Here is a 16,149-nt window from a genome sequence, read left to right as displayed (position 1 = left end):
GCTTCAATTTAAATACATCCAAGCAGTTAGGTAAAATGACCCCCCCCCCCCCCCCCCCTCAGAAAATAAATAAAAATATGTACTGTATGAAAATACCCAGCACTATATGCTCCCTCAAAATACCATATACCTTACGTGCATCAAATACTAATAAAATAAATACTATTAAATGGGAAAAATTATTTTGTGTTCACCACATCCTTGTGACAAACAAGCTTTCTGCCACCATTATATAATATTACAGTCCAAAATTTTACTGTGTACATAGGGGAGAGTGAAATAATTGAATTTCCAAGTAGAAAAGCAGTTTGGCTATACCATTAAGAAGGGTGCTGTACAGATCATATTTATTTTGGGATGTCTTCAGTGTGATGCATATTATATAAGAAAGACTCTTAGAACCCTGTGGAAAAGGACTTAAGCGTTAATACAAATGTTGAATTTGGGTAATTTGCACTGTTAAAGACACTTTATTTTACTGCATAGAGTTACATCGGAGGACTTCTTTGTACAAGTGTTGGCTCATTTACATATAAACTCCAGAGGAGAAGATTACAATATGGATCTGTTAAAATTGGAACATAGATGGATATATAATTTAGGAAATGCATCACCAGGCCCAAATGAAAAAAAGGAATTTTGACTTACCGGTCAATTCAATCTCTTGAAGTACAGTACAGGACACAGGCAACGTATTCATACACCACAGGTTATAGGCTCGTACCTCAGGTGATTTGACACTGGCAAGCTTTTCAGAACACGCACCCCACAAACCCCAGGAACACCAATCTTATAACCCTACCCCCACTACATGAGTTCTCAGTTTTGTATAAAAACAAGGTTAGGGAGAGTGGCTCGTACTGTATTTCAAGACATAGAATTTACAGGTAAGTGAAAATCACTTGTGTAGAAACAGAACGAAACTCTGGATAGCCGCACTCCGGATTGTGTAAAAATTAGATGCCTTTATTTCTTCAAAATGCAAGTGCAAAACTTCATTGAACAAAACGTCACAGCAAAAAGGGAACAAAAAAGGATTTTTGAATAAAATAGCTAACGCGTTTCACGCTACAAACAGCGCTTACTCATAGCTAGTGATAGTGAAAATCACTATCTTAAATCATACAGTACAGACACCAACAACTTTTTCATACACCTTGGGAAGTCCCAAAGCAGTGAACAAAGTTCCTGATCTGCTGTGCAATAGTGCATTTTGAAGAAAAGTGCCCCTTGCGAGGTCCTGAGAAAAGAGCACACACAGGGTTTACCTAATGGAAGTAGTAGCTTTTGGGTACACTCTAATGGTTCTATGTCCAGTCATTGTAGAGAGCATTCCTTTGAATGCTTCGGAGCAGGGCACAAGGATTGTAAAACAATGTCTTCTTTGAGATGGAACACTGAAATCTTCTTTAAAAGAAAGGGTGGCATTGGGTATAAGACAACTTTACTGCTGTAATGGCTTACACACCTTACAGATGCAATGACTACCATAAAGGCTATTTTTCTGGCAAGAATCCCCAAGGGAATGCCCCTGATGTACATTTTTGCAGGGCAAAGAGAACCAAACTAAGGGGTGTTAAGGATACACAGATACACAGGGTGCTATAGGGTGGGCCTAACATGAGAAACCTTGAACAATATATATTTATATTTATTTTTTGTTTGTTTTTTATTTGCACAAGAGAGTGCGAATCTAAGGGCCAGTAAAGCCAATACGCGTCCTTTTAGGCCCCTTTCACACCTGCGGACCATTCAGATCCGTCTGTCAGTTTTTCAGGCGGATCTGAACGGGAGCTCCATGTACCTCTATGGAACGTCAGATGTCAGCGGAGACATGTCCGCTGACATCCGATCAGCACCGATCCGATCCTCTCCGCTAAAACCAGACGGATACAAACCCTATTTTTCATCCGTCTGGTGGATTGAATGAAAACGGACAGACAGTCTGTAATCATCTGATCCCCCATAGGGGAGAGCGGGGCTTGGACAGGTCCGTCCCTGCACAGAGTGCAGAGGTGGACTTGTCATCCGCTGCCTCAGCGGGGATCAACTGAGCGATCCCCACTGAGCTATTTACTTGCTCAATGGGGACAGCCCCGTGTGAAAGGGGCCTTAGGGTTATAGGAGCTAGATTCTGGTCAAGACTTGTTTGTAGGACTAAAGGCTGCATTCACAGAAGATTGGACATCCACCTGGTAAATTATTTAGATTGATGTGGACATTCCGTATTAACTATCCAATCTAAGCGGTATTTCAGCCTGAAATAATAGTATCTTATTACCATTCAGGCTAGTTGATCATTATTTTGCCTGCTTATCCTATCCCCTCCTCTTAGCTTGCTGTAGACTACTGGATAACCGTATAGTGACTAATTGGGAATTTTTGAATCATGCTCACCAAGATTATATATAATTAAGATATTCAATCAATGGTTACAGTAGTCCATAGAAATTGGTCCGGACCTGTGTTGTTTTGTGTATTGTTGTAAATGTTATCTATGTGTGTCCTGTGAGTTATATTTGTCTGTGGCAAATTCAGTGTCTATTTGTATAAACTATCTTTATGAATTGCACTTGTTTTTAATTAAATTAATTAAATATTTATGGTAAATTATTGAATATAATATCCATAACAATAAATAAAATATAGTAACTACATTGATCTACTTTATATTGAACTATTTATTGGTGCCTATAGTATCCTCTTTACAGTCCGGGTCTGTCGATCTGCAACCCCTTCCTTTTTCCTATATGCTAATTGGTTACGGCGTCAACACCTTAATAAGGATGAATGATTCAATTTTTGGTCCAATATAGTGACCTAGTACTAGTGGGTAACCTTGCATTCCTTTTCCCTTTCCTTAAATTTTGTTACAAGAACTAGAGGATCCCTGGTTCTTGATACAGAGGTAATTTGTTGTATCTAGGAGCAGGGATCCTCAAACTACGGCCCTCCAGCTGTTGTGGAACTACATATGCCATGAGGCATTGTAAAACTCTGACATTCACAGACATGACTAGGCATGATGGGAATTGTAGTTCTGGAACAACTGGAGGGCCATAGTTTGAAGATCCCCTGATCTAGAGGCTATAATGTCCACATCCTGAGTCCCCCATTTTTGACATATCAGACTGAACACATCTGAAAGAAGAGGCCATTCCCTTTGGTGCAAGCAGTGACGGCTCCGATAATCTTACTGCCAATTGTCCACTCCTGGGGTGTGGACCACAGAAATCCCTGTCAATGAAAGAATCTGGTTTGCTTCATTCAAGGCAGCCAAGCTTCTTGCATGCCCTGGTTGATTGATGTACAGTATGCCACTGTGGTGTGCACACAAATTGGATGCCTCTTTAGAAGAGGATCCAGTGTCGGATGGATAACCTGACTACTCAGAACTCCAAGATAATGACAGAGTTTGGTTTCCACTCCTGACCATGCTTTCTAAACTGTCAAAGATTGGAATACCCCTCCCCAGTCTGACAGACTTCTGTTTATTGCAAGAACTTTTTAAATTGTAAGGTGGTTGTAAAGGAACAAGTCTTTTTACTTTAATGCATTCTATGCATTAAAGTATAACTAAAGACAAAAGGTTTTTTTAAGTTTTGGATAGAGTGGAGAGGGATTAGAATGATTGTCAGTTTTTATTGGCGTCTGTGTCCCCATCAATAGGAGTGTCACCCTCTTGATTTGTACTGTTTATCATTGTAAAAGAAAATCCCAAATTTGGGCAAATAACATATTTTGGGTTGTCCCCAGAAAAGTAATAGAGGGGAAAACCCCCAATGGGGACACACATTCTGATGACCAGGGGGTCCCCAAGGAATTCCCCTAAAAAGGAGGTCAACTCAGATCTTTTTTTTTGTTCCCTGCAAAGTAAAGGCATAATGTGCTAGTATGGATCTTCTTTTAGCACATTATGTGACACTTGCCTGCAAACGAAGCCCGTGTCATCCCCGCTGGAGGCTGCATCCATCTTCACCAGTCTTCCTTCCAGGTCTGCGGACTCCGGGTCTGTGACTGGCCCAAGCTGCATGACGTCACTCCCGCAAATGCATGTGGGAGCCAACGGACACGGCACATGCTTCTAAAGAAATGGCACGGGAGGACGTTTCTTCAGAGCTCATGCGCCAATGACATCTGCGCAGTATACAGTAAATATCTCCTAAACTGCAAACGTTTAGGAGATATTTACAGTACCTATAGGGAAGACTTTTAGGCTTACCTATAGGTACAAAGTATACAGGGGAGTTTATTTACTACATTTTATTTAGTGACAGGAGCTTTGACTGGCATTCAGAGAGCTTTAAAAAACCCTTTAGGGCTCATTTACACTTGCTTTGGCCTCAACACAAATTTAAGTACCTAACGCTTCAACATGCTTTTGTGATGTGTTTTTGATGCTTCAGTGGTGCTTCGATCAGGCTTTGGTGGTTTAGTGACAGGAGCTTTGACTGGCGTTCAGAGAGTTTTAACAAAGCCTGTCTGAAGTCTCGTTTTGAAGCAAGTGTAAACTAGCCCTTACAGACCATACCCACAGTGTGGGGTTTCGATACGGATCCCAAGATTTTACAGAGGTCACACTGATCCGTATACACTATACACATTTTAAGACTGAGGTTTTCATTGAAGACTTAAGAAAATAATAAAGAAAAATAAACTAGTGAAGCTGATTTCTCTGAGGAGATGAGGTTCATCGCTTTCAGACACTTTTTAGCAACAAATGGAGAACTCACATAGTGGGGAAGGATTATAGGGAAGCCGTGACCTCAATAGTTTGCCAGTGTGCCAAATACCTAAAAGCACAAGCCTATAACCCATAGTGTATGAATACGTTGCCTGTGTTCTGTAATGGATGATTAAGAGAAATATCAGCCCCTTTTTCATAAAAAAAAAAGTATTTGTTTTTAGGTTTAAAGAGTTAAAAACTAGAACAAGGTATTAGGGCAGTTTTAAACCAATGACAAAGAGTTTACTTACATTTTGAGTTATACTTTTGTCCTTCTGATGGCTTGGTGATGAAGAATTATCAGCAGGAAGATCATTTCTTTCCTCTGTAATATCCTCTCTCTCCGATATCAAAACGTTCTCCTGTCTGGGTAATGCCCGCGCTGGTAGGTTTGGTCGTGGCCTCTGGAATCTACTTCTTGCGAGAGTTGGAGGTCTAGACAATTCTTTCTGTGACTCAGTAGATCCTTCAGCCCTAGGATAAAAGGTATTGAATGAATGAATGACTTGTATAGTGCTACCTATGCAAACCGAATCGCCTCAGGCTTTTTGCCACCAGTGTCCATCTGCAGTATAGTAAAGTATATGCGGTATATGATAAGTAAAATGCAATTAACAACTCTGGCCTAATAAAAAAGAAAAATACTTTAAAATGAGAAGATGATACAATCAATTAAAGTGTAACTTCACTCTCTCAATCACCATTAACTATGTTTAATCTTCATGTTACTAGCATTAGTAAATAGATAGGAATCTATTTCTTATTTGCTTGTTTTAAACTTTTTATTTATTATTTCTTTCTAGTTACTTTCCGGTTCCAAGGCCTAGGAAATTATGTCATACCTCCCAGAAGTCTTCTGGAGGAGGGATTTTCTCAGCTAAGCACACCCTTCTGCCTGTGTAACGACATATTCCAATTTCTATACTATTTCTATTTTCTATTTCTATACTATTTTCAAAGTGATCGCTCAACAAAATAAAGCATGGAGACATGGATGTATGGGGGAGTTTGCAATGAATATCAAAAATGAAATAAGTAGCGTTGTCGGTTTGTGGTGCTCAGATGCAGTGAATACCTGTTTTCCTTCAACACAATAAATCTAAGAAACACCCAGAACAGCTGTGTCTATGCCCACTGCTATCACTGCTTTTTATCAAAAATGCTATTACACAGCATAATAGAAAAAAAAAATCCCCAATTCCACCTTAAAAGGAAAACTTTTTCCCCATTTCATGCATCTTCTATGACCCGAAAAGAGGCCATACACAGATGTGAACATTTTGAAGTCTTCCACATGTGCCTAGTTGCTCCAGAAACCTGGTCCAATTGAACAGTAAAAGTGTTCCTCATTTTAAAACATTAAAGTGGTAGTAAACACTTGCTGATCTGATCAGTCACACGCCTCCTGTATTGGGGTGCCGACATTTTGAATGAAGGAGTGAGGGAGACACCTCTGGACAGCAGCACTGTTAGTCTGGGGGAAGTGTAGTATTAGATGCACTAGTAAATTGAGATACACTAACAAATTGAAGCCCAACTCCAGCTCAGTTTTAAGCAGTTACAGCAATTTTATTCCTTTTGCAAAGGTTTCCCATAAATAAATAAAACCTGATCATTGTAAGCACCCGTCAGGGGTAAATAATTTGCCGCAGCCCTCTAACCACTGCATCTGCTGGACAGCTTGTTCTGTTGAAAAACAGACTTACTGGCTATATCAGGTGAAAAATCATAAAAACGAAAACTAATGCAGCCATCACATCCAATAATTGGTGAGTGCAATATAATATAGGTTTGCTTTTGGGTTTAATACTGCTTTAAACTTTACAAATAAACCCTTTTAAACCTATTATGGAGTTTGAGTATTTAGACTACTGTACACACTTACTCAGTTCCTGTGTGACTATCCTTATCCATGTCTTCGTCAAGAGGTGCTTCTTTAGGACTGTCAGAAGTCTACAAAATCAAATATACAAAATATTCAACAGAAAAGAAAGGATAAATAGAACTAATACATACCATAAAACAATGTATACCCAGAGAGCAAAGCGTTGGAGTTTTAAGGTGCAGAAAAATCAAAGTCAAATTTACAAAAAATATATAAAAATGTTTTATATATTTTTTGTAAATTTGATTTTGATTGATTTTTCTGCACCTTAACCACTTCAGCCCCGGAACGATTTACCCTCTTCCTGACCAGAGCACTTTTTTGCGATTTGGCACTGCATCGCTTTAACTGGCAATTGCGCAGTCGTGCGACATTGCTCTAAAACAAAATTGACTTCCTTTTTTTCCCCCACAAATAGATATTTCTTTTGGTGGTATTTTATCACCTCTGTGGTTTTTATTTTGTACGCTATAAACAAAAAAATAAATAAATAAAAAGCATTATTTTTTACTTTTTGCTATAATAAATATTCCCCCCCCCAAAAAAAATAATAAATAAATTATATATATATTTTTTTTTTCCTCAGTTTAGGCAGATACATATTCTACATATTTTTGGTAAAAAAAAAAAAAATCGCAATAAGCATTTATTGGTTTGCGTAAAAGTTATAGCATCTACAAAATAGGGGATAGTTTTATGGCATTTTTAGAAAAAAAATTATTTTTTTTAACTAGTAATGGCGGCGATCTGTGATTTTTATCGTGACTGACATTATGGTGGACAGATCGGACAATTTTGACACTTTTTTGGGACCATTGTCATTTTTACAGCGATCAGTGCTATAAGATTGCACTGTTTACTATAAAAATTACACTAGCGGTGAAGGGTTTAACCACTAGGGGGCCAGGGAGGGGTTAAGTGTGTCCTGGGGAGTGATTCTAAATGTTAGGGGGCATGGCTACGAATGACACTTCACTGATCTCTGCTCACAATCACAGGGAGCTATGATCAGTGACACTGTCACAAGGCAGAACGGGGAGATGCTTGTTTACATTAGTATCTCCCCATTCTTCAGCTCCGTGAGACGATCGTGGGTATCCACATGGCGATCAAGTCCATCCGTGGGACCCGCGATCCTACTCACAGAGCTGCCGGCAGCGTGCACATGACCACACGGGGGCAAATTTAAAAGGGACGTACCTGTACGCCCATTTGCCCAGCCGTGCCATTCTGCCGACGTATATGTAAATGCATCCATAGGCAAGTGGTTAAAACTCCAATCCTTTGCTCTCTGGGTATAAATTGTTTTGTCGTATTTAAAGCAGGTGGTGCATTTATTAAAGTCTCCCAGATCCAATACTAATTTAATACACATCATACTTATCCGAATCATGCCCATCCCCTATTTCAGCAATAAGTCCCAAATGCAGCATAGATTAAGCATTGGAGTAAAATCTTTTTCCCTGTGCCATCATTTAGTTAAGACCTTTCCGACAGCTACTGATATATATTATGTTCTTGGTGCAGTGAATACCCCTTTCTTCAAAAGCTGTCATTCAGTAACCACAAGTAAAAAATAAATGCTCAGGGGCCCCCATTTAGGCTGACACAGTCCGCTGAATTGGACTGGATACATAGAGAGAAATCATGGATTTTTCTTAGGCACCAATATATTGAAAGACTATAATTTTTATTAAAACACATTTACAAAATATCTTAAAAGCATATACAAATTGAATACAGACTTTTATAAACAATAATCAACACAACCAAGTCTAACAGCTGTATTGGGGTCAGTAAATCTAACATCTACTGGGAATATCCCTTAGTAGAGGGGAGGCAGAACAGCGTTTTGGAGATGCAAGCTCTGCATGTTTCGCGATACGTTTCTTCAGGAGCTTATCAATATTTTACACATGGGTAAGTATGTAACAGACACCTCTTTCATCAGACTCATACTATCCAGCCAGCAGCTTTGTTCCAGTGACACAGAAAGGATTGCCCCGAGACACTTGTACCTATGCATATTCAAGATCACTGATCACTATAGCTTATAAATACTACTATTAAACCATCCAGAACTGTATCTCTATAATTACCATTATTGGGCATGAATAACTGATACATGCTCATTATTTGAGATTAAACATCACAATTGTGCAAGCTTATTACAAGCCATTGTTAGTATCCACCTCTTGTGTGTCTGCTGGACTGCTAATACTGAGGAACCAATCCTTGGGCTGCTAGACATATACATACTTACCCATGTGTAAAATATTGCTAAGCTCTGGAAGAAGCATTGCTTCGCGAAACATGCAGAGCTCGCATCTGCAAAACACTATTCTGCTTCCACTCTGCTAAGGGATATTCCCAGTGGTTGTAACATTTACTGACCCTGGCCCAGCCGTTAAGAGTTGGTTGTGTTCATTATTGTTTGTAAAAGTCTGTATTCCATTTTTATATGCTTTTAAGATAATTTGTAAATGTGTTATAATAAAATATTTTTTTTTATATTGGTGCCTAAAAAATCCATGATTTCTCTTTATGTATCCAATCTCAGTTAATACAATGTGGCCCTTTTTACCACTGTCTATATACCCACAGTTCTATCCTGTGGTGGTGTATTACTAGTCTATTCATTGAATTGGATCCCACTGACTAGTGAGGGTGCAGACTGGGGAAGATTGGTCCAGACCCAAAGCACGCTGTAGAAATGGGAAGCGACAGCACACCTAGTGTTTAGCAGGTAAAAGCAACCACGGTTCGATTTAAGTCAAGTCCAAGCCCCAACATGTTTCACCCCGCCCCCTGGGCTTAATCATGGAAGTCAGCAGGGCAAAACATATTGGGAGTGTGGCCTGGATGAATGGAACGGAGGATGCTTTTACCTGCTAACCACTCGGGCCGCGGCAGCCGGGCTATCTTCCGATTTCTACAGCACAGAAAAAATTAACTTTCAGCCCAATTTAATATAACCACAGCAAGGTGAATGTGAACGTTTACAATAATTTTACATACTTCTTTTTGTAAAGATTTGGTTATTGGTTGAAAGCAGTATAGGCTTCACTGAAGAGATGAGTTTTCAGGGATCACCTAAAAGTGGACAGCGTAGGAGATAGCCAGACAGATCAGGGTAGGGAGTTCCAGAGGATGGGAGAGGCTCTGGGGAAGTCCTGGAGACAAGCATGGGAGGAGGAACCAAGGGAGCTAGAGAGCAGGAGTTCTCGATGAAGGTCATGATGTAGCTTGGGGCAGAGTGGCAAATGGCTTTGTATGTTATTGTTAGTGCTTTGAATTCTACTAGTTGGGCAATGGGAAGCCAGTGGAGGGATTTGCAGAGAGGGGTGGCGGACAATGAATGGATGGTAAGGTAGAGGAGTCTGGCAGCAACATTTGATAGCCGGAAGAGGGGGGCAGCCTGCAAAGAGGTGGGCCAATGAGGAGGGAGTTGCAATAGTCAAGGCTAGAGATGACAAGGACGTGAATCAGTTGCTTAGTGGTATTGGAGATATTATAGAGGTGAAGTCTGCAAGATTTGGACAGTGATTGGATTTGGGGCTGAAAGGACAGGCCAGAGTCCAAGATTACACCTAGTACCCTGGCATGAAGTGAGGGGCTGACGATTGTAATATTGATCTTGGAGGAGGCACGGGCCGGAGGAAATATTATGAGCTTAGTTTTAGAAAGATTAAAGTTATAGGAAGTGGTGTGACATCCGTGCAGATGTCAGTTTGTAATGTGAGAGAAGACTGAAGAAGTGAGATGAGGAGAAGATATAGATTTGCGTGTCGTCAGCATACAAGTCATCGGCCCTGGATGCAGGCTGCCTGTGTGTCGGGCCGATTTTCCCATTGCCATTTAATGGGGCTGCCTCCCACAGCTAATCTCCGTAAATCCCCACAGAGTTTTGCATGTGATCACTGTATAGTTGTCAGAGATGTCTATGCCAATAAATTCTTGATAATAATTAAGATTAGATAAGATCCATATCCAGAAAAAGTAAAACATTCTCCCTTGTAGTGGGCGGGGCTGTGCCTGCACTGCAAAGTGTTAAATGCTGGTTTCTGTCTAGTGGATGGCAAAAGCACTTCTACTTACCCAATCCTTTACAGCCCTGGCACACAGCACGCCCCCCTCCCCCACACTCCGGTGATGTATGGTTTCTCAGTGGGCCCTGCATTGGTCTTAATGATATCAGAGAACCTTCCATCATGGGAATGCAAGGGAATGGGGCTGCAAGGAGCAGCCTAGCAGCACAGAGAAGCCAGCTGAAGGTCATCAGGTAAGTAAAATTGCATTTCCCAGTCCCCCGGACAGATACGAGCGTAGAACTCATACAGCGCAGGTGCAGCCACACTGTAAAGTTAGATTTTTTTTTTTACGTCTGGGGTTCAGGTATAATTTACTACATGAGTTAACATACCAAGTGGCAACTAGTTTCAAAGACAGAATCCTCCTGACTGGTCTCCATCAGAACATTGTCAAAGGAGCCAGTTTGATCCGCCAATGTCTGCGAGCCGGGTATCACGCTCAAACTTTCCTGTAAACTAAATACAAAAGAAAAATAAAATACAAACACCTGCTAGAATTTTTCAACTGCTCAGTTATGTCTGTCAAAACAGGCCTGTGTAGTGCAGTGTAGATCTTCTGCCAATCAAATGCGTTTTAATCCTCTATTTTTCTCTTATAAGTGATATTTGTTTCCATGTCAATTTTAGCACTTGTTCACAGGTGTCCACTCCTCAGTAGATCACTATCCCTTGTAAATACAGTTGGTTTAAAAAGTATTTGCCCCCTTTCAGATTTTTTATTTTTATGCATATTTGTCACACTTAAATGCCTCAGATAATCAAACAAATTTTATCATTACACATAAAGATAAGAGTAAATACAAAATGCAGTTTTTGAATGATGGTTTCATTTATTAAGGCAAAAAGCTGTCCAAACCTGCCTAGCTTTATGTGAAAAGGTAATTGCCCCCTAAACCTAATAACTGGTTGTGCCACCCTTGGCGGCAACAACTGCAATCAAGTGTTTGCAATAACTGGCAATGAGTCTTTCACATTGTTGTGGAGCAATTTTGGCCCACTCTTCTTTGCAGAATTGTTTTAATTCAGCCACATTGGAGGGTTTTCCAGCATAAACGGCCTGTGTAAGGTCATGATACAGCATTTCAATTGGATTTAAGTCCAGGCTTTGACTAGGCCACTCCAAAACCTAAATTTTGCTTTGTTTGAACCATTTGGAGGTGGACTTGCTGTTGTGTTTTGGATCATTGTCCTGCTGCATAACCAAAGTAAACTTGAGCTTGATGTCACAAACTGATGGCCGGACATTCTCTTTTAGGATTTTCTGGTAGAGCTCAGAATTCATGGTCCCATTATGGTCATCCAGGTCCTGAAGCTGCAAAACAGTCTCAGACCATCACGTTACTACCATGTGTGACTGTTGGTATGATGTTCTTGTTATGAAATGCTGTATTAGTTTTATGCCAGATGTAATGGGACGCACATCTTCCAAAAAGTTACATTTTTGTCTCATCAGTCCACAGAATATTTGCCTAAAAGTCTTGGGGATAATCAAGATTTTTTTTGGTAAATGTGAGATGAGCCTTTGTGTTCTTTTTGGTCAGCAGTGGCTTTGGCCTTGGAACTCTCCCATGGATGCCATTTTTGCCCAGTCTCTTTCTTATCATTGAATCATGAACACTGATATTACCTGAGACAAGTGAGGCCTGCAGTTCTTTAGATGTTGTTCTGGGTTCTTTTATGACCTCATAGATGATTTGTCGTCAAGCTCTTGGAGTTATTTTTGCAGGCCGGCCACTCCTGGGAAGGTTCACCACTGTTCAAAGTTATCTTCATCTGTGGATAATGGCTCTCCCCGTGGTTCACTGGAGCTCCAAAGCCTTAGAAATGGCCCTGAAAACCTTCCTAGACCGATAAATGTACATTATTTTGTTTCTAATCTGTTCTTGAACTTTTTTAGATTGTGGCATGATGTGTGGCTTTTTGTGATCTGTTTGCGCGCTTGACTTTGTCAGACAGCTTCTATTTATGCAATTTCTTGATTCAACAGGTCTGGCCGTAATCAGGCCTGGGTGTGGCAAGTGAAATTTAACTCAGCTTTCCAAAAAAATGTGGTTAATCACAGTTAATTCACAATTCAGCATGGGAGGGGGCAACTACTTTTTCACATAGGGCCAGGCAGGTTTGAAGCTTTTTTACCTTAAAGGGGTTTGGTACCTAAAAATTAAACTTCATATTATTAAAATCACAAGATAGAATACTTACCTAAATGAACCCTGAAAAAAAAATATTCTTTACTTACCTTTTATTTCAGATGTTTCTGCTGACTTCCTGGTTGTCCTCCCGTGGGAGTAGGCGTGGTTATCGTCCTCGCAATGGTCCCTGGGAAATTTCCCAAGAATCCATGGGGGGACAATGAAATTGCGAAATCTCGTGAGATTTCGTTAGGATGCCGGTCACGTGACGAGGCCGTGTCCGAATTTGCCATTTTTAAAGTGGGCAGGCAGCTGTATCTGCCATTACCACCATTGCACACTGAGCATGTGCGAGATGGAGTGGAGCATGCTGGGAGCCGAGCGTCATCGATATACAGGAAGTAAATGCCTGTGGGCTTCAGACGCCCACACTTAAAATGGAAAATGCCAGAGCATTTTTTTAAAAGTCATCCCGAGGAAAAGAATCGTCGAGCCGGGGGTCAAAAAAACGCCGGACGTGGATGCTAAGCGAAGGTAGCAGTCGCCCACCTGTAACACAGGTAAGAAAAAAAAAAAAAAAGAGCGGAATCCCGCTTTAATAAATTAAATTATAATTTAAAAACTGCATTTTGGATTTACTCGGGTTATCTTTGTGTAATATTAAAATTTGTTTGATGATCTGAATCATTTAAGTGTGAGAAATATGCAACAAAATAGAAAATCAGGAAGGGGGCAAATATTTATTCACCCAACTGTACACAGCAATCCAATACATTTGGCGGCAATCGTTCACGTGCCTTGTCACACACAAACATGGCTTTGGAGGCAGAGCTCACTGGGCCCTGTGGGGATATAAATTGAGGGCTAGTCATGGCTGGGATCTGTTTTTCACTTCCTATTTCCTTTTTCACTCACACGCAGCAGTTTCAATTCATTCAAGATGAGTCCACACTCCTTGATGGATGCCAATCATCCACTCCCTTCACATTTGAGCACTTAACTTCAGCATGGTCTGCCATATATATTGTCTCACACACCATTATGTTCACTCATGCACACACCATTACACATTCATCAAATTTATTTCACTGAACATTGGTTCATCATATGGTATATATATTTTTTTCATTACATTGTATACTTCATGGTTACTCTGTTGGTATAGAACCATATATTCATATCTTAGCTGACATATACAATGGACTTGGATACATGCTACGTCATTTTTTTATTTACACATTTTATTTATTATTTTTATTTTTTCTCTGTTGGCCCCTAGATTCTAAGCCCATACCATTATTGAACCAGATTGGTTCATGCATATACATACTTATATCATATACTACTTTACTCCTATGCTGTTTTAAACTGCATCTATTGATACATATGCATTTATGTTTCAGTTAACATTAATGGATACTGGGAGATCTTTGGTGACACACACACACACACACACACACACACACACACACACACACACACACACACACACACACACACCCCAGCCATGTCGGCCCCCTGTTTGTGCTCTATTGGGTTGGTTTTTCCTCTGCCTCCTCAGTTCCTGAGCCAGATGCTCATTACTGCCGCTTCTGGCTATTCAGTATTTGGTGGTCTGATCCAGCCTCTGGTGAGTATAGGGCCATGCATTTTGGACCCTCTTGGCCAATTGTCACAATACCATCTCTGTGTTGATATGTATTTGGTTCATTATGCCCCCTACAGATATACTACACACGCATCGATCCCTGATGAAGCGAGCATGGTCTTGCGAAACACGTTGAAACACTTTTCATGCCTGTGTACTTTGCAATTTACATTTTATACCATGATACGTGTAATGACATTTTTTACTCTATGTATCATATCGGTGGCTTGGCTATGATACATGTTTGTTTGCATGACAATTTTAATAACATTTTGAGACTGCATTTACTCAATTTTTGGCGAACCGCATTCGCCTAATTTAAAGTCCCGGGGCGATTTCCTGTTTTTTGTGTGCATATATTGGGATGGATTTTTTCTTTGTTCTTTTCATAACCTGGTAACCCACTACCCCCTGCCCTCAAAAAGCACTAAAGGAGGAGGGGGGGTTTGCAAACAAGCAGAACTTCTGCTTTAACTAAAGTGTCCTTTGCCTATGCAGAGGCAGAAGCCCCGCAAGGAAAAGAGAACGGAAAACCTCCAGCAGCCTCTCAATACTGTAGCTTAAAAGCTGCAACCATTTGCTCCAAAGCGTTCTATAACCAAGAGATACACCACAGCAGTGGCTGGATCTCTTTTAAAGTAACGTTTACCAATCAAAAGTTTGGCAAAATGTAAGGTCTTAGCCAAAATCGGGTGAGGAGTAGGGCCTGCCAGTAGGAAGAGAGAGAAGCTTCCAATCACTTATTGGTTGGGACCTAAAAGACAAGTGTATTCTCCACTGGTATGGTATTTGCTTTATTAAAGCCCAACTCCAAAAAAAATGTAAAACTTTTTTATTATCTCTACCCTCACTATAAAGGTTAACTCTAGGAACATGAAGAATGAGATGTAATGCTAGTTGCTATCGCCTGTGGGCAGTCCCTTGCAATTCTTTCATACAATGCAGAGCTATTGGAATTTCTAGGAGCAGTATACCGAAGAATCTTGACCGAAGAAATCTAATTTGGAAAGTGGTGCTTCTACACAACAGTGCTGAAAAAAAGATGATGTTCATCTTCCTAGTTTAATAGCAAAAAAATAAAGGCCAGCTATAGACGGTTTGAATCGCTTTCAAACCATGTATGGGTAGGGTGAATGTACCAAAGTTGATCAATCAACCAGTCTGACAGATTTTACATACAGTTATCACTATATGGCTGGTATAGCCACTGGCAAAAATGACGGCAATAATTCTGGCTTCCCCCACTTGTGGTTGAAGGAAAGAAATTAGCTCTGTGTATGTATGGCCTGGCCTTAGGCATGGTGGGCTTTTCTTAGGCTGGCCTTGTTTTTTGTATTCCAGTCTCCAAACACTCGATTCCTTCTCGGTGAATCCCCCACCCCATAAAATGAGGCCTTAAAAGCTTGCTTGGTCTAAACGGATAGAACAAATAGGAATACCCAATTCCTCGCTCCTCCAAAGGCCTGAACTCTCCTCCGCTCCAGCCCATGAATGTGAGCGGGCCCTCAAGAACCTATTTTACAAATGTTGAACCACTACACCAGGGGTGCCCAACCTTTTGAAGAGCGAGGGCCACCTAAGCAACTTGGTAACCGGTCGCGGGCCACAATGAGCGGAGCGGGTGCATGGCAGCCCACTCTACTCTATAGAGCCCACTCTATTTTATT

The 16,149-nt window shown here is 40.5% G+C and overlaps 1 protein-coding gene across 3 annotated transcripts in view; it reads right to left on the bottom strand.

Annotated features, from left to right (window-relative positions):
* The window catches only part of BDP1 (BDP1 general transcription factor IIIB subunit), a 180,297-nt gene that overhangs the window by 104,673 nt on the left and 59,475 nt on the right, over positions 1-16,149 (bottom strand). For all 3 annotated transcript variants that reach the window (XM_077462491.1, XM_077462492.1, XM_077462493.1), the window contains exons 13-15: positions 11,035-11,158; positions 6,612-6,679; positions 4,978-5,200 (exon numbers count right to left, since the gene is read on the bottom strand). In XM_077462491.1, coding sequence (XP_077318617.1) covers positions 4,978-5,200; positions 6,612-6,679; positions 11,035-11,158 — 415 coding nt within the window. The remainder of the gene's footprint in view (positions 1-4,977; positions 5,201-6,611; positions 6,680-11,034; positions 11,159-16,149) is intronic.

This window comes from Lithobates pipiens, unplaced genomic scaffold (assembly GCF_037356315.1).
Source record: "Lithobates pipiens isolate NorthernLeopardFrog02 unplaced genomic scaffold, aLitPip1_a1.2 Scaffold_3, whole genome shotgun sequence".
Lineage (NCBI taxonomy): Eukaryota > Metazoa > Chordata > Amphibia > Anura > Ranidae > Lithobates > Lithobates pipiens.
This window is presented reverse-complemented; position numbering and strand designations above follow the sequence as displayed.